The sequence below is a fragment of the Peromyscus maniculatus genome, chromosome 1 (assembly GCF_049852395.1).
Source record: "Peromyscus maniculatus bairdii isolate BWxNUB_F1_BW_parent chromosome 1, HU_Pman_BW_mat_3.1, whole genome shotgun sequence".
In the NCBI taxonomy this organism is placed as follows: domain Eukaryota; kingdom Metazoa; phylum Chordata; class Mammalia; order Rodentia; family Cricetidae; genus Peromyscus; species Peromyscus maniculatus.
The window spans coordinates 162888768-162907690 of record NC_134852.1 but is presented as its reverse complement, the minus strand read 5'-3'; the positions used below and the strand labels follow the sequence as shown (position 1 = coordinate 162907690).

Genomic DNA, 18923 nt, shown 5'->3' with positions numbered 1-18923 from the left:
ACACATGACCACGGGTGAGGAAGAGGCCTGAGGTGTGGCCCAGTGAGGCAAGGTGGCGACAGGGAGGCAGGAAGGATGACAGCTTGGAGCAGCAGAGGCCAGAGGGGGGCTGGTGTCGGGAGGGTCCTGTGGGGCCGCTGCACATCCTACCAGGGGAGCTGGCGGCCGGGAGGCAGCTGTGCAGCAGTCACAGGTACAGCAGGGTCACAGGTCTTACGGAGGTGACACCGAACAGTCACAGGTACAGCAGGGTCACAGGTCTTACGGAGGTGACACCAACAGTCACAGGTACAGCAGGGTCACAGGTCTTACGGAGGTGACAAGATACCTCGGGAGGTGATCAGACTGCCAGGAGGTGGGGAAGTAACAGCGCAGGAGCCGGGATGTTCTTCCTCACGGTAGGGGGAGATGGGTCCCAGTGGCCTGTGCTAAGGCTTGATTTTGTTTTCTCCCACCCCCATCCTATCCCTGCCTTTTCCTTTTCTTTTTTAAAAACTTTGCATCCTCTGCTTTTTCTACCTTCACTAAAGGTCACAGCTACAGCCATGTGTGAAGGCCAGGCCCACAAGTCCGAGGCCAAGCATGGAATGAGGACATTGAACCCCAGTAAAGCCATCGAATCTGACCCCACACCAGCCCCTCCTGCAGGAGAGGGTGATGGCTGTGCCAGGCCTGCCAGCTCCCCAGGAAAGCTACAAGGCCCAGTCTAGATGGGGCGGGTCACAAAACCCAGGGGCTGTACCTAAAATTACACTACGCCCTCTGGTGTCCACGCACACGGGGATGACAGACCACAGGAAAGTGGAAGGGTGGGGAAGCAGAGGGATGAAAGGAGGGAGACCCACGCCATATCACGTTCCGACGTCCCCAGTGGAGATGGGATGGGAACACACACTCAAGACCCAGGAGGATGCATTCCTGGTGGCCTTGGCCTCGTAGTCTACTGTTGGCCATCAACCCTGCTGCTGGTTTCGCCTTCTTTTCATGCCCTGCTGCTGGTTTCGCCTTCTTCTCATGACTTCCTATCTTCACAAAACCATTCCACATGCTTTGAACAATGGCAAAACAATGTGACCCAGATAGTAAGGTCATAAGCCAGATTAGAACCAGTGGATTTAGGCCAACTGGGGTGTTATTTGTGGCCACACCCTGGCAGAGGCAGCCAACGAACTGCTCAGAGAAGGCACAGGGGTGCAGGGTGGGCTCAATAGACTGGTTCCCAACAGCAACAATACACAATGACTCTTGTGATCCTCACTCCAGGAGCTCTGTTCTGACTGCTCAGCACCAAAACAAAGTTGCAAGCAATCTGAGGTCCTTTCCCGAACACACTGAAGGACGGAAACCAAAATGCACCATGCAGACCACGTAGCTCTTTCCAGACCATGCAGCAGGGCTGATGTGCACATCTGCACCCCCAGCTCTAACTGGTTCATGCCAATCTGCCCTGCCCTCCACAGGACTCAGAGAAAAGCAGAACTGGGGACAGCTAACCTGGGCTCCTGCTCCGATTCCACCAGTCTTTACTATGTGAGCTCCATTAAGCCCCTGAACCTCAGGTTCCCCAGCTGGGAAATTGGGCAGAGACATATTAACCCCTTGAGCTCACTCACTCCGCCTCTTGAAGGTACTGTAATGGTAAGGGGCAGCTCCTGAAGGCCTGGGATGCAAGAGAGGCAAGCAATTGCCATCACTGAGTCCTAAGCCATCTCTGTGATGAGGTGCTGTGGGCTCAGCTTCCACCCCTCCCCTCATCGAAGCCAGCCAACATTACTTGCCAGCCTGGTATCACACTGCAGGGAGAGCTGACGCCCCTCAGTTTCTCATAAATCCCCCCACCATCAAAAGCAAGGAAGTTGCTACCATAGCAACCTACAGAGTGCATGTTATAGGGAACTGGACCTGTCCTACCCCTAATGGCAAAGACACCTTCTGCTGCCTTGGAAACCTTCCTAATCCTGCAGTCTAATGCAGAAACATTAGTTAAATGCTCTACTTCTTGTTTCCTAGGATGACTCCGGCCCTGGACCCAAGTACGGGAGTCCCAGCCTCCCAGGGGAGACACAAAAGCATCTCCCTAACCCACAGCAAAGTGGAACTGATCTTGCCTGTGATTTGAAAAGCTGGAATATAAGCCCCAGAAGGGAAACCCTGTGGGGCCGAGGTTACCACCGCCATTTCCACCCCCCTGGGGATGGGACCCAAGGCCTCCCGACAACCAGGTGTGTTAGCTGTGTCACTCACTGCCGAGATAAGTACCCGACAAGAGGGGCTGGAGGGAGGAAGGGTTGCTGGGGCGATGCTGTGTTTGCACTCTAACAAACTCTGTCTGAGGATCAGAGGACAGGGCCGCCACTAGGTTAAACACAGAGGTCAGGCAGTGGTGGCACACACCTTTAATTCTAGCACTTAGGAGGCAGAGATCCATCTGGATCTCTGTGAGTTCAAAGCCACCCTGGACTACATGAGATTGATCCAGTCTAAAAGAGAAACAGAGCCAGGCAGTGGTGGCACACACCTTTAATCCCAGATTTAGGAAGGTCGAGACAGGAAGTGATAGCTGGGCAGAGAAAGGAATGTAAGGCGGGAGGAGACAGGAGTTCAGAGCCTTTTGGCTGAGGACTCAGAGGCATTCAGTCAGAGGATTCGTGGAGACAGGATCTCGCCTTCCATTTGGCCTGAGGATTCGATAGTGGTGAGAAGTTTCTCTAGTGGCTTGTTCCTTTGTCTCTCTGACCTTTCAGCATAAAGCCCAATATCTGGCTCCAGGTTTTTATTATAAGACCAATTAGGATTCGTGCTACAGACTGCTGGCTCACATTCCGGGGCATATGGTTCCTTGTGGGTGGGACAGTATGGTGGCAAGAGCTGGAGGCATCCACGCTAAGGACACAGAGATGGTACCACCCATATTTAGGGTGTGTCTTCCCAGCTCAATTAACCTAGTTCCCTCACAGGTGAGCCCAGAAATGTGTTTCTGTGGCGAGTCTAAATCCCATCAGGACAAAAATCAAAATGAACCATCAGTGGGGAAGGAGCTTTACCACTGAGCTGCACACACCCCCCGCCACCCTTCATTCCTTGTTTATTATTGGTGTGAGAGTGGGGGAGGGGTCAGAGGCCAACTTCATGAGTCGGTTCTTTCTCTCCTTTAACTTGGTGTGTGTTCCAGGGATCAAACCTAGGTCACCAGGCTTGTGCAGCAAACATTTTTGACCTGTTGGACTGTCTTGCCTGCCCAGATTTTCACTCTTTCCAAAGCAATGCTGAGATTGGGGGTAGGAGGTTTCTCCCCATTCTCCAGTGCCGAGGAGAGACCAGAACTTTTTAGCAAAGCATATCTAGACTTGAATCAGCTGCACCTTTTCTGGGGACTTACTCGGCTTTTCTCATCCAGCTTCCCATCTGAAGCCGCCATCGTCAAGGGGCTGGACGGACTTCCTGAGAAGGAAACAACTTGGAAAGCTGCTAGGCAGACACTGGGTCATGAGACTCCAACACACAACACCCCCACACCTACGGTTACCAAACACTGCCTGTCAACCCTGCCAGGCCTCCAGCTGGCACATCCGCAGAGCAACCAGGTGCGGCTTTCTCAAACAGGCCCCACATCAACGTGAGCTGAAGTCCACAAATACAAGTCTGCTAATAGAAGCTTGTAGACACAGCAAGTGAGGGAATGCCATCCCTCAGGACAAGGCTTTGTGAAAGAAACTGCCTCCTCTATGTAAATGTTTACACAATGGCCCACTGTTCTTAGGCCCACTGAAAACCCCTACTTTGCCTAAGGCAGAGTCCCCATGAAAGGCATTACTGGAGGGATGAGCAGTTCACCCTTAGGAATGGCAGATGACTTCTGATACCAAGCAGGCTTGCCCACCAGCTGGCTGGGCACCGCCCCCACACACAAAGGCAACCTGCAGGGTCTCTGGCCAACTCCTTTCTTTCCTTCCATAACTCAGCCCATGCGCTAGGGACTCACTCCTCCCAAACCTGCTGGATCCTACCCGGACTCCTGAGACGTCCGACTCCAGCTTCTCTCTTCCTCCAGCCACCGTTTATTTACATCAGCTTTTCAATGTCGCCCCAATGCCTCAGTGGGCCGCTTCAGGCCAGAGATGGCACTGGCCTTCAACAGCCAACCATGGAGCTTCCCTTAGCCGGTGTTGCTCAGTCTCTGAAGAGCACCGTCCTGCCACCGCTGCCTGCCACAGGAGGATGATTTCCCACCTCCAAAGCCTCTCCCTTTCTATCATCACTCAGCCCCTCTGGGTTGGTCTTTCCCCAAGTCTACTGGGTCCCTCTGGCCTCCCTGGGGCCAGCTGTCCCTTCCCATTCTCTTGTCAGAAGCAGGAAGAAGCCTGGAGACCACTGTCCTAAACTTGCCCCCCTGCGGACACTGACCCTCGCCACCCTAAGTCCACTCTCCTGCCCCCTTTTGGCTGTGATATCTTACCAGTAGAACAAAGAGGGGACCACACCGGGCTAACCACCTGTCTTGGTTCCTCTCTACGACTGCAAGATGAGTTCAGCAGCAAAATAGGCTGATGCCCATCTCCACGGCTCTCAGTAAGTGCTCACTGGGTACAGAGCACCATCCAAGGCAATCTGAGTCCATAAATAAAGCACAAACCACGGAGTGGCCTTGGCCCTTCCTCTTTCTGTGGAGGAGAAAAGGACTACAATAGACTGTGTCCTCCCCCAGCCTCACAAGGAGGAACTATGGCTCAGTATGGCAGCCAGGCAGCTGCCCACGCTCTTCACATATTCAACGCACCTCACCATGACTGTAAACCAGTGTGTGGGGACAAACGCAATAAAGGATGGTTACTATAGACAGATTTCAGCCATCCTCTGAGGAGCATGGCCTGTTAGATTATGTTCAGAACCCAACATAACACAATCCTCAATGAACACAGTGTGGGGCCTTAACCAGCACTCAGGCTAATGTCCAAATTCCTCAGCCAGGGCCACAGTGGCCAGAGACATGGTGCCACTCAGAGCTGTTCCTCTCCCATATCTCAGCTCCGTGGGGTAGACCTAGCATCTGGAAGGCTAGCAGCCTTCATTGGCTGGGGAGCCTGGACAGGCAATACAATCTCCCCATGCCTTAGTTTCTTCCCTTAAAGGGGGCTTCAGCAAGAATGAAATAAGTTAGTGCCTGAAAGGTCTACCACCCTGCTCCTGGACAGGGCTCACCATGGCTACGCTGGCGCAGTGCCCAGTTATACAGTCATACCTCTACCCTCAGCACTTCCCATGTGGACTCTAAAAACAGGAACTTGGATTCCTCTGCCAACAGAGTGATGGAAGTGGATGACTGGATCTGACCAGATCAATAGCATTCATCGTCAGTCAATAGAACCATCAAGAAACAGGTGTCTAAATAGGCAGCCAGTCCTTCAAACTTCCTGACAGACACTCAGCCCCTTGGCAGGGCCTCTTCCTTCTCTTCCTTCCTTAATTTGTGGCTCAGAGTTGAAAGAAAATCATTCTCAATGACCACACACAGGCTTCCAGTCCTTTCTGCTGTGTCCTGACCACTGTCTCTGAAGGCCATGGACACAGCTGTCCAATATCCCACTCCACACCTCTAGGCCACACAGAAAGATCAAGATGGAGGTCAGGCCTGGGTCATAAGGTGCCTCTGCTCAAAGTTCACATCAATGGGACTACTTCTATGGCTGGTCAGTAGCTATCCCAGGCTGACAGGGTATGGGGTGGCTGCAGAGCCTACTCCGGCCAGTGCCAAGTCCAGCCACATGAACTTTTGGGATGAGCAGAGTCATAAGCAGGCAGATGGGACAATGAGGGTAATGAGAGAGGCAAAGAAAACAAGAAACTGAGTGAGAGCTTCTTCATACCCACCTCTGACTCTGGAAGGACTGACGAAGGCCATTACCAAAGCTGAAAGGTGGCTGTTACCACAAACCAGCCTCTCCAGAGGCAACTTCCTGGGTTCCAAAGGACTCGGCTCTCTTCCACATGCACAGAAACCTCAAGAGAATACTCAGAGTTCTCATGGCCCTGCTACCAAACTTTCCATGGCTCCCTAGTGTCTTGGTGTTTCAAATCTGTGCTCCTTGGCTTGGTAGATGACGATCTGTTGACCCTCAACTTCCCTTTCTAGATAGTTCTGAGCCCTCCATGATCCATGAGCTAATCTGCTCACCCCAACTCCCCTGCCTAACCTTCTCCCAGCACAGAACACACTTCTAGTCACACAATAAATAATGACAGTAAGACCCAGATCCAGCCCTCAAGGTACTGTAAACACATGAGGCCTTGCCTTTTTTCCTGTTTATCCCTTATAAATATCATGCAGCATTTATTGTTAGGAAACAGCATGCTTGTCCAGCAAGAATCTAAGTTCTTTGTGCATCACTCACATCTGCATCCCAAAATGCAGGTCACTGCTGAACACACACCAGGCACTCAATGAGTGCTTAAGGGATTTCCACTTTAGGAGCATGAACTAGATCATAACACACGCACGCACGCACGCACTCGCACACACACAACGTCAAAGAACTAAAAAGCTAGACAAAACAAAGGCAGAACAGCTTTTCAATATTGGATATTAGGCAGCCTGGAAGAATGATGCTCAGGGAAACAAGACAAAGTGAGTTCTAGAGTTGCCCCAGCTTACTCCTACAATCTCCAAGATGACATAGAGTTGGGAAGAAGGATTTCGGAGTCCAGGAAAGCCAATGTTGCCAGCATTCACAGGGCAGAGAACCAGGGAACAGGAGTTACATAGAAAGAACACCCCAGAAATGTGCAGAGGATCCCCCTAGGTCCCAGCCAGCCCTGCTCAAGATAACTAGTACTAGCATGGCCAATGTAAGTGGGAAGGCCTTGTGTTTACAGCCGCTGTTAGAGCACCACAGAAGACATTACCTCAGTAGTAGGGGAGCCTCGCTCTGCTCTAAGAGCTACCTGATCACAGCCAATAAAGCTTAGAAGCCTGCCTTCAAGATTCTGTTTCAAGTAACAACATACCTGCAAACAATCCAGAGATGTGTGACAACAGATATGATGTCCAACAAGGTAAAACTGGCATCTACCTCCAGTCAGAACTTACCAGAGAAAGACCAAAACAGGACCTGTAGCAATCAATAAAAATAGACCTTTATATACAGGTGACAGAATCAGCAAGCAAGGACATTAACATAGCAACCATATTTCATGTGTATATGTGTGTATGTATGTAATATAATCAAATTTATATTTGGTATGTTCAAGAAGCACAGGTTCTAAAAGGTTGAGCACAGGAAATACAGACTCAGACAGTGGTTTTGTAAAGAGCCAAACTTCTACAGGGATAAACAACACTGTATGAGATTAACTGTATACTGGACTAGACAACCAACAGATTAGATTCTGCAGGGAGGAAAAAATTATCCAAACAGAAACTATTTGAAATGAACCATGAAAAAGAAATGATGGGAGAAAAAGAATAGGAAAGTTGGGGGATGACTACTGAAAGGTCTCCATACCCCGATATTGGGTTTCTCTGCTGATGCAATAAATCAGATCAAGCCAAATTAAAAGTCTAGGTTTAATGAGCAACCCCCCCCCCCCATGATTCTCAGGGGAAGAAAGCAGGACAAAAATCACGTGACAGGTCTAGGGGCTGAGTCTTAAATACCCTGGAGGCGTAGTCTTGAGCATCTCCGGGTAGGAGCTGACCCTTGGCGGGCTTTCTCAGGGGTAGGGTCTGGAATGGGGGAGTGGGGCTGGAGTGGAGATTCCCAACAACTATAAGCACTCCTGTGCATACAACAGAAGTCCTCAAAGAAGAGAAAGGGAGGAGGATAGGATGATGGTTTGAACAATTAATGGTTGAAAATGAAAGCTATAACCCATAGATCCAAAAAAATTCAATGAATCCCAAAATGAGAAACACGAAGAAAAATACACTGAACACAATACAATTAAATTGCTGGATGGGGATGTAGCTCAGGGGTAGAGTGCTTGCCTAGAGTGTGTGAAGCCCAAGATTCAATGCCTGGTACCTCAGAACATCTATATAATACATGAAAAATAAACTCTTTAAAGCCTAGGGACAAGAAATCAGCTAGAGGTGGGGAAAGAAACATCACAAAGACCAGAAGACAGACTGATGGCAGACAGCGCCTACGGAAACAATGCAGACAGCGGACACTGGAGCAGACAGACTATAAAGAACTAAAAGAGGCCAGCTTAGAACTTGCAGCCTGGGGAAGCCATCTTCCAAAAACAAAGACTTCCTTAGCCATCCAAAGGCTGAAAGAATTCCTCAGCAGACAGAACAGACTACAGACCATGTTCAAGGAAATCTACAAGACAGAAGGAACATGCAAGGAGACGGAGACCCAGATCAGTGCAGAGGAACAAAGAACACCCCCACCCCACCCCCAAAACCAACAAACAAGGAGACTCATCTCTTCCTTTTAAATCTCCTCACAACCGTGTAAAAAGCGCTGTGGGATTTGTAGCTTGAAGGTGGGGTGGGGTGAGGGGATATGCAAGGTTCAACCTTGAAGGTGAAGATGCACAGGCCCCTTGAAACAGGCTGTGACAAATGAAAAATGCACACTGCATACACGTAAAGTAACTGCTAAGAAGAAATGTTCCTGTTATAAACCAACACAGGAAGCAAAAGAAAGGCCACAAAAACAACTCAGTATCTAAGAAATCACAAAAATGGGAGAAAAGAACAAAAAATGTGGGGCAGATGGAAAAGAACAAGATTCCATCACAGAAACGTGGACTGAACCCCCAATTAAAAGGCAACAGTTGGGCTGGAGGGAAGGCCCGTGGTTAAAAGCACTGACTGCTCTTCCAGAGGACCCAGGTTTGGTTCCCAGCATCCACATGGCAGCTCACAGCCATCTGTAACTCCAGTTCCAGTGGATCGGATGCCCTCTTCTGACCACCATGAGCACCAGGCATACAAGCGGCACACAGACACACATGCAGGCAAAATACCTACACACATAAAATGAAATACAATTTAAAGGCAATGATGCTAAGACGGATTTTTTTAAAGCAACACCCTTTTGTATGCTGCCTATAAGAAATCAATTTTCAATTAAAAAAAAAGCTTGTAAGACTTGAAAGCTGTTTTAAAGGTTTTAGTCTCTATTATAACACTCATAGAGCCTACCATTTTAGTCATTTTAAAGCTTGTATTACATTTATTTATAATGTGTATATGTGTACATATATGACTGCATGTGTGCCTCAGCACATGTGTGGAGGTCGGAGCACAGCTTGCAGGAGTTGGTTCTCCCCTTCCACCAAGCAGCTCCTGGGAGTTAAACTCAGGTCATCAGGCTGTGAGGCAGGCACCTTTACCACTAGGCCGTCTCACTGGTCCCGTTTTAGTCATTTTGAAGTGCACAGGGTTTTTGTTTATTGTTTTGTTTTTTAAGACAGGGTTTCTCTGTGTAGCCTTGGCTGTCCTAGAACTCACTATGTAAACCAGGCTGGCCTTGAACTCAGAGATCTGCCTGCCTCTAACCCCACCCCTACTCCCTAGTGCTGGGATTAAAGGCCACTACCACCTGGTAAAGTATACATTTTTTGACATTTAGATACAATTACTTTGTTGTATCTCCAGAACTTTTCAGGACCCCACACCTGTACTCATTAAATGCTGACACCTTATTCTCCCTGTCCCCACTCTGGCAACCACCATCAATGAATCCAACTAATCTAGGAAAAACAAAACAAAAAACCATACAGTCACATGTGATGACTCATGCCTGGAATCCCAGTACTCTAGGAAGCTGAGGCAGAAGGATTACAGAGAATTCCAGGCCAGAGTGGGCTACACAGTGAGACTTTTGTCTAAAAAAGAAAGAAAGAAAAAGAAAAAAAATAGAAAGAAGAGAAAAGAAAAGAAAAAAAGCCAGGCAGTGGTAGCACATGTTGAGGCAGAGGCAGGTGAGTTCGAAGTCAGCCTGGTCTACAGAGTTAAAGGACAGCCAGGGCTACACAGAGTAACCCTGTATCAACAAAACAAAACAGAATTTTGTCCTTCTCTGGGCATCACATCTCACACAGCATGCTGTCTCTGAGCTTCCTCCATGTAGCACCCTTGGACTCTGGTCGCCCGGTGTATGTGCTGCATTTCTGCATTCACTCACCTGTGCATGGACTCTGTGGGCGTGGCCGTCTTTGACTCACAAACAACACTGCTATGTTTATGCACAAATGGCTGCTGGAGTTCCTGCTTTCATTTCTTCTGTGTAGATGCAGAAACAGAACCGCTGTGTCAGACTGCTAACTCATTTGTTGAGGGATCACTGTACAGCTTCCCACAGTGGCTGGGCCACTTCACATTCCCACCAAAACACACGCACGCACGCACGCACGCACGCACGCACGCACGCATGCACGCCTTCAAGTCTCCACATCCTCACCAACACTTACTTCCTATTCTTACTTAGTGTGTGCATGCATGTGCATGTGTGTGGTGAGTCTGATGTATATTCGTGTGTGTGTGTGTGTGTGTGTGTGTGTGTGTGTGTGTGCGCGCGCGCGCGCGCGCGTGTTTGCGTGCAGGCCAGAGGTTGATCTGCGCATCTTTCTTCCGTGGCCCTCGGGCTTTATTTTTTGAGAGGATCTCTCAGTGAACTTGAAGCCAACTGATTTGGCTAGGTTGGCTGACCAATGAGCTTCCGAGTCTCCTGTCTCCACCTCGACACCCAGCTTTTACATGGGTTCTGGGGATCTGGTCCTCACGCTTGCAATGGGAGGCACTTTACAGACTGAGCCACCACCACCCAGGCTATTTCCTATTTTCAATGCTCATCCAGCAAGTAGACTAGTGTTGTGCTGGGATTTTAATTTGCACTTTCTCTGATACAAGCATATCATTTTAGGGACTTCTGGTCAGTCATATATTTTGGAGAAATACTGCTCAAGTACTTCGTCCACTTTCTAATTGTCTGCTTTTGTTACTGAGTTGCAGGGTTCCTCTGCAGTTTGGTCAACTACACTAACCCTAACTTTGAAACACAAGACTTCAGGTGTGGTGAGGCACTCCTTTAATCCCAGCCTTTAAGAGGAAAAGATGGATTTCTGGGAGTTCAAGGCCAGTCTACATAGTGAATTCCAGGACAGCTAGGGCTATATAGAGAGATCTTGTCTTTTAAAAAAAAATGTTAATGTTATTTTCAGAAGAGATCTTCCTTTAAATTTTTTTTCCTTTTAAATTATGGAAGCTGTCAAGATTTGATTGATAGCCATCAGACCCTTTTTCCCAGCAGTCCACAGATGCAATTATCCAGAGTGGTGCTTGGACAAGTGCCCTAGGCTGGGCAGGACAGAGGAGAATGGGAACTGCTACTGTCAATCTTTCCTGGCTCCCAGCTTGAGATAAGGGTTGTCAGGAAGGAACACCATGGCCTCCTCCACTCCAGAAGTCTCACCGGGGACAGTGGACTTTAGCAACACCCATTTTCATGAAAAGTACACAAGCTGCCCATCAAGTAGTCACTTCCGCAATTCTGTAAGCTGCCAATCAAAGTGCTTTAACCCCCTATGGCTGCCAAGACTCCAATCCAGCCACCAGCTCCTGCAGGAGACCCAAGCCAGACCCAGTCACTCCACAGTGACTGTCAAAGACGCTGCCTCATCAAAGGCTTTACTTAGGGAGGCTTGGCTTCTTGAGGCCACGGCAGTGTCTGTCAGAGGCTGCCCTCCAGATAACCGGGTCCACGGCTACTACTCTGACCTCATCACAAGGGACCTCATAGCAGCAAATCCTCAACCCAGTCAGAGAGGAGCTCTGCCCCAACCCAGGACAGCTAGTGAGCATGTGGGACCGACTGGCCAGCTAAGGAAACCTGTCCTCTCTCTCTCTCTCTCTCTCTCTAGCAGCTGTCTGGGAAACCTGGATCCCCTGTGCTGTCCCTGAATGCCATTGCAGCATAGGCCCCAAGGATCTTCCTTGCGGGAGTCTTATCGCCCAAAAGTAGAGTGAGCTGAGCAGACTGCATGAAGAACAGGCGACTCCCGGGGTTGCCAGCTCCCACACCCAGCAGCAGCTAGCAGGTGGCAGAAGAGTCTTCGGCTAGGAACAGAGACTGAGACAAAGATGAAGGACTGGGGAAGTGCTGGGAAGGTGGCAGGCAGTGGGGAGCAAATCGCAGGTGAAGAGCCGTGGAAAGTAAGAATAGAAAAACTACAAAAGGCAAGAGAAACAGAGCTGGGACTGCGGGAGATCTGTGAGCCTCCACTGCTGGCAGAGTTTAAGGAAGAGCTACTAGTTAGTTCCTGCTGCTGAGAAGAAGCCCAGAACAGTAACAATGAGAGCTGAGGGGCCCTGCACCCTCGGCTAAGAGCTGTAGCACAATATACTGGGTGCTAGGCCGCTTACCTAAAGCTACAATACTCAGAATGAAGGGTGCTAGGCACCCCAAGCTACGCTTGGTCCACTCTCCATTTCCATTAGATCAGGGCAGAAGAACCCTCAACCCCATAGACTGGTGACAGACACCCCCTCGGTGACAACAAGAGAAAGTCAGTAGGGCCCAGAAGACAAGCAGCCAGCACTCCCAACGGGCTGGACTTCACCACCGAATGCTCCACACAACCGCAGAACCAACTTTTTTTCCAAGTCTCCCTAGAACATTTATCAAGCTACACCACAGCAATGCTGGGACACAGCAGGGGTCACAGCCAATTTAAAACAATTCAAATTAAGGCCTGGCTCAGTTGGTAGAGTGCCTATTCAGCATTCACGAAGCATTACATAAATCCGGTGTGGTGGGACACGCCTGTAATCTCAGCACTGGGGAAGTGGAAGCAGGAAGGTGAGAAGTTCAAGGTCTCTCCGCTACACAGCAAGTCAAAGCCACTCTGAGCTGCATGAGACCCAGTCTAAAAACAACAAAATGAGAAGTAGTCATGATGGTCTGTCAGCTAGACAGGCACTCTGATCACCAAGGAGACAGGCCCCTGAGCACGCCTGTGAGGGATTGTGAGGGATTACCTAGATTCCCTTAACTGAGGTAGGTCTTCCTGTGAGCAGCATCTTAAGCTGAGGTCCCGGACTGAATACAAAGGAAAAAATGAGCTGAGCACCAGCATCCATCACTCTCTGATTCCTGATAACAATGCGGTACCATAAGCCACCTCAAGCTCCTGCCACCAACACATCCCTACAAGAATGGTGTGCGCCCTGAACTCTGAAGGGAGGGGGCACGGGGGACAGGGAACGGGGGACGGGGCACAGGGGACGGGGGACGGGACCCTTCTCCTTTCAATTGCCTGTGTCCAGGTATTTTATCACAGAAAACAAGAAAAGCACGCAGCCACAGGAAGTCTCCGTTCACAGAGATATCAGATATCCAATGAGAAGCTGCTAGCGATGGGCAGGAGAATGAAGCAGCAGCACAATCCTTGCCAGCTCCTTCTGCTGCTGTGGAACCTGCTGAGACACCTCGCTTGTGGGAGTTAAAGCATTCACAGGGTTTCACTGCGCAGGCCTACCCCGCTGAAGTTACCTGTCTTGAAGTTCGTGGTGGAGACTCGCCCTTCCCCAGCCCATCCTAAGCCCCAGGGCCTCACTTGTCAGCCCCAGCTCAATCAAGGCAAACCTGTTTGATAGTCCCTGTCTTCCAGACAGCTAGGGAAAGCAGACAGGAGAGAATGGAGGGAGAGATCTGTGGACCATGCCTCCAAAGGCTGCTCAACCTAAAGACAGTGGCCATCACCGAAATCTGTGTCACAGGGCAAGCTGGGCATGGACAGGTTAAGAACCTTCTGGAAACTCCAGATCCCAAGAGGAAACTTCTAACACAATTCCCCCCAATAGCAATATAACTGCACTAACAGGTCCTCAGTGACCTCATTGGTCAGTCTGGAAAAACCCCACTACTACTGGCCAACAGTGTCCAGGAATGATTCATGTGTCTATTTATTTCAAAGCCCTTTTAATGGCACATTAGCATATACCAAAGAAATAAGCAAAAGGCACCAAGAATCGAGTATCATCTCACTTCCAAGCTCCAGTGGCCCAGAAAATCTACAAATTTGCATTAAGATCAGAATCACCCAGTGTGTTAAAAACAGACTCCTGGGGTCCCCTTCAGATAACATCACAAGACTCTCCAGAAATGGGACTCTACATTTTCAACATCATAGATAATTCTTTTTTTTTTTTTTTTTTTTAAGATTTATTTATTTATTATGTATACAGAAGAGGGCACCAGATCTCATTACAGATGGCTGTGAGCCACCATGTGGTTTCTGGGAATTGAACTCAGGACCTCTGGAAGAGCAGTCAGTGCTCTTAACCTCTGAGCCATCTCTCCAGCCCCCATAGATAATTCTTAAGCTCCAATACATTAGAGCAACTGGAAGGCAGTGTTAGGAGCTAAAGGTACATTTGCTTTGAAAAGAGACAAGAGGGTTAAAAATCCTAACTCAGCCAGCCACCCACTGGTTGCTGACACTAGCCAAGTGACCTAACATCTCAACAACTCCGTCAACTGGGATCACCAGTCACTCAGAGGTGTTCTCTGTTGTCCAGTATGTTCAAAACACCCCAAGGGCAGTACCGAGCAAAGGACAGCCACACAAGCAATCCGAACCACTGCTTGGCAAAAGAGCAACAAAAATCTGCCCCAAACAAGCAATCCATCATGTTTTCTACTTAATGGAAATTACACAGGCACAAGGCCAGCCTTCCAAGATAATCTTAGGAAAAAGGCTTTTCTGGGCACTGTGACGGCCAAGAACAAAGACTCATTTCAGAGTCCAGTATTTCACCCAGCAGCCCAGATCAGGTCCCTCCCTGGGCCCCAACCAAATAAGAATCTTTCCTTCCTAAGTCCCTATGTCACCCCCATCTCCAGCTGCAGGGCTGACAGTCAAATGTGGAGTGGCACATTTTGAGTGGACTCCTGGATAAGAGGCAGGGAGCAAGGAAGGAGACCTGGGGCTCTGTGAGGCTGCGGGGTTCAAGGTGGGCAACCCCAGGATAGTGACAAGGTATATAGGCTGGACTCAAGAGCTGTGACCCTGATGTAGTCAACTCTACCAGTAACTCAAACACATCCTCGGGGAATGCCTTCCCACACCCAAGAAGTGGAAGAACACCCCTAACCGGCTGTGAGGGGGGAACAAAGGAGAACCAGGCACATGGAGCCAGGGACCATACACCGCTGTCCTTTGCACCTGAAAGGCCCAGGAACCAGGACGGCTCGACCATGTTGGACAGTCCAAGTCGGGGTTCAGAAGATATGGGAAGAACAGAACCCCACCCTCTTGCTACTCTGGGGAAAGGCACAGGCCAGCAAGTCAAAGGCCAGAGTCCCTCCAACCCCACCACGCCGCTGGGGCAATTCAGACACAACACTGGCCTCAGTTTCTCCATCTGTACAAAGAGCCAAGAGGCCTTCAATGACACACTGACCACAAGTTGTTATTACAGAGGGTAAAGGGCTGCGTGGCGTTAGCGGATAGGTGGGAGGGGGCGGAGCTGAGGCGACCGGCGAGGACAGCCTCCCACCCTCCAACCCTCCCACCACGCTGCAGGGGCGCAGGCCCACGGGGAGTCACGCGCCCACTGCGCCCAATCGCGGGCCCCGGCCAGGCAGAGCGGCAGGCGGAGGGGCCTCTGAGCTCGCCGGCAACGCCTCCAGCACCGTCCGCCGCTGCCCGCCGCCGCCCGGGACCCTCCCCAGCGGCGCTCACCTGCCGGGGCCGCCGCCACCGCGGGCAATCAGCCGCCGCCCGCACTTCCGGGATCCGCGAGCCCCGCCTCCGCCGGATGTGACTCCCTCCCGAGTCCGCGCCGGGAGCGGGCCGCGCTGCCCCTCCGCCGTGCCTGGGGCCTCCCGCCTCGTGGGCCGCGGGGCGGTCAAGATACCGGCGCTCATACGCGGGCGACAGCCGGGAACCACACCCGCGGAGCGGCCCCGCCCGCGCGGGAAGGCCCCGCCCCGCGATCGGACTCCGCCCATGGAGAGTGCGCCTGCGCAGACTTGCAGGCGTGTCTTGGATAAGCCCTGAAGGTCCTGAGAGCTGAGTCTTGGAATCTCCAAAGGGAGGCCCAGCTGGGATAGTTGGACTGCGGCCCCCCCTGCCCTGCCCTACACACTCATTTTCATAGTTTGGCCCCAGGACTAGAATAGCTGCGGTCCCGAGAGAGTCCCCTTCAGGCTCTGCAAACAGCTCTGAATCCTTTTCCTAAAAAGTCATCCTTTGTCAGGATCCTAGATTGCACGTTAAGTCCTCTGTAGATGGGTAGCTCTGTATCAGCACGGGACCTGATTCATCCTCGCTCGCCCAGAGTGGTAAGCCCCAGGAAGGCCTGAGAACAAACCAGCCCTGAAACGTGAACACCATTCCCCAATGCCCTCTCAGCAGTCGTGGTTATGAGGACCTTGGGAGAGAAGCTTCCAGCCTGAGAAAACCATGCCACCTGGATGCCACGCCTTGTTATAGGTAGACTTTTGTTGCTAGTGGCAGAGACCAGCACAAACCGGCTTCTGCAAAATGGGAATTGTTAGATCATAGAGAGGGGAAAAGTCCAGAGGCCCCAGTGACAACAAGGTCAGTGTCATCCAAAGCCTTTTGCTCCTTCACTTGAATCTTAGTTCTGTCCACACACAACAGCTCTCATCTCAAAGGGGATGAAAGACGTTTTGTTCTGAGCCAAGTAAGAGTGACCCTGGCTTGGGACACAGAGTCGGGCTGCCTTAAATAACATGTTCCAAAGTAGAAGTGCTTTCGTGACGCTTGTAAGTAGCAGCAAAAGTAAGGCATACATCAAGGCATTTTCCAAATATAGTCCTGGGAACATCACATCAGTGGGTTACAGCAAATTAGGAGAAACCTCTGCTTGGGTCTGAGACGCTATTTAACACATTTTAGCTTTCCAGTTGGTGGAGCTGGGGATCTGCTGAGTTAATGAATTGCAAAGGTTTTTTTACCTGATAATCACAAGGATGTGAGGTCAGGCACAGAGTGAACAATGGTTATCAAGAAGACTAAAGATAATTCTGAGACAAGTTGACCCTGTACCTGTAACATTTCAACTCTCCATAATCAAGAAGTTCTAATCACTCATCAATTATAAACACAGTTGTAGCCTTTTTTTTTTTTTTCAGGGAACTTCAGTTTCACATCTGTTTCCCTTTTATGTCATCGAGTTTTCAACAGGAGCTCCCAAATTTGCTATTTCGATTCTAGATTTAGGATAATTGTCACTGTTCCCACTGGGAAGAACACCCTCCCCTTTACTACTGCATGTGCTGCCCGGTCATGTAATCCACCTTCATCAACCAGATTTTTTTTTTTTTTTGAGACAGGGGTCCCAAGGTTTCAAGTAGCCCATGCTGTCCTAGAACTCTCAAAGTAGCCAAGAATGACCTCCTGCCTGTGCTTGCCAAGTGCTAAGATTACAGGTGGGCACTGCCGTGCCCAGTGTTATGCCATGCTGGAGGTAGAAGCCAAGGCCTCACACATGCTAGGCAAGCCCTCTACCGACTGAACCACATCCCCAGCCTGGAGGACAGTTACTGCAGAAGGAATCAGTACAGATGACAGTCAGCTACCTAACCAAGAGGTGCTACTCCTGGGTACCAGCCAACATGATGGGGACTCAGTGCCATTTTTTTTTTTGCGAATGTCTCCTAAGGTCAGAGGACTGTTAACAGCAGCTTCCAGAAAGTCAGGTTGACGCTGTTTCTCTAGGGTCCGAAGGGCCAGCCAGGGTCCAAAGGGCCAGCCAGGGTCCAAAGGGCCAGCCAGGGTCCGAAGGGCCAGCCAGGGCAGGTGAGCTTGACTGTTTTCGTCATCTCTTATGCTATGTGTGATTTATTTGTTTGTTTGTTTGTTTTTAAGCTGAAAAGGAGAGGCTCCATTTTGTACATCATGGTATGCAGATGCTGGAAACTGCTAGAGCTAAACCCTAAACCACCAGAACCTGAGAATTTGACAGAAGCATGGGGGTGGCAGGGGGGGGCGGGGGCGGTGGAGTGGTGAACTGTAGCATCCTCTCTGTAAGCACTGCCTCCGTGCCAAGCCGTGGTGCGTGGACTTTCTGAGTAACCAAACTTGGAGCATGATGGGAGGGAGGGAGAGCTGGTGAGAGCTGGTGGCAGAAAACGGTCTCCTGTGAGAGGATGTTCTAGGAAGGGTGCCTCAACCTGGCTTCATAGACTCCCCAAAGCAGCCCCCGGGCTAGCTGGAGGTCAGGAAACCTCTGGATCCACAAACTAGGCCTGGAGACCACAAAGCCATCCTTTCAACTCTGCAGCTGGCTAATCCGAGCTACTAGCCTAGACCTCACAGCCAGACGACACTTTGTCAGGACCAGTTCCAAGTCCCAGTTCATGCTCTGCCACTAAAGCACCCTGACCTTGGTCAAGTCCCTTCTGCTTTCTGGCACTCTGTTCATCATGTGTAATGCCAAGGGCAGACCCAGAAGTCATCCTCCTTCAAGATACTCCATGATGGGGCTGGAGAGATGGCTCAGCAGTTAAGAGTGTGCATTCCTCTTGCAGGGAACCCAAGCTCAGCTCCTAGTATCCAGATCAGGCACCTTACAATCTCCAGCTCCAGCTCCAGGGGATCTGATGTCCTCTTCTGGCCTCTGCAGACACCTGCACTCACATGCTTGCACACACATGCACACAACTAAAAATAATAAAAATAAAATATTTCAAAGAGTGAAAGAAATCATGACTGGAAGAACATTCCATAGAGGGGGAAGAACATTCCATGCAAGGGCTTGAGATAACCAAGCTCAATAAATGCCTGCTTTCTCATCTGTAGTCTTCCCTCTGTACTTGAACACAACACTGTCACCCAAGGGACCTCTATACCTCATTACCCACTGCGACCTAAAGCCTCATTCATGCTTGATTTCTTGGCTCAGAGTGAATGGCTGTGTGTGACCAAGGTAGGGTAGTCAG

At 50.2% G+C, this 18923-nt stretch overlaps 1 protein-coding gene across 6 annotated transcripts in view; it reads right to left on the bottom strand.

The window, feature by feature from the left end:
* Vps37c (VPS37C subunit of ESCRT-I) overlaps positions 1 to 18783 on the bottom strand; it is a 31373-nt gene extending 12590 nt beyond the window's left edge. For 2 of the 6 annotated variants that reach the window (XM_076559846.1, XM_076559873.1), the window contains exon 1: positions 18551 to 18783. In XM_076559846.1, coding sequence (XP_076415961.1) covers positions 18551 to 18637 — 87 coding nt within the window. In that variant the 5' untranslated portion in view covers positions 18638 to 18783. Of the gene's footprint in view, positions 1 to 7002; positions 7122 to 10136; positions 10235 to 15696; positions 15832 to 18550 lie in introns of those variants that run through there. The other 4 variants (XM_076559862.1, XM_006993840.4, XM_076559878.1 and 1 more) reach the window with 4 other exon arrangements.
* Positions 18784 to 18923: the final 140 nt, after the last annotated feature.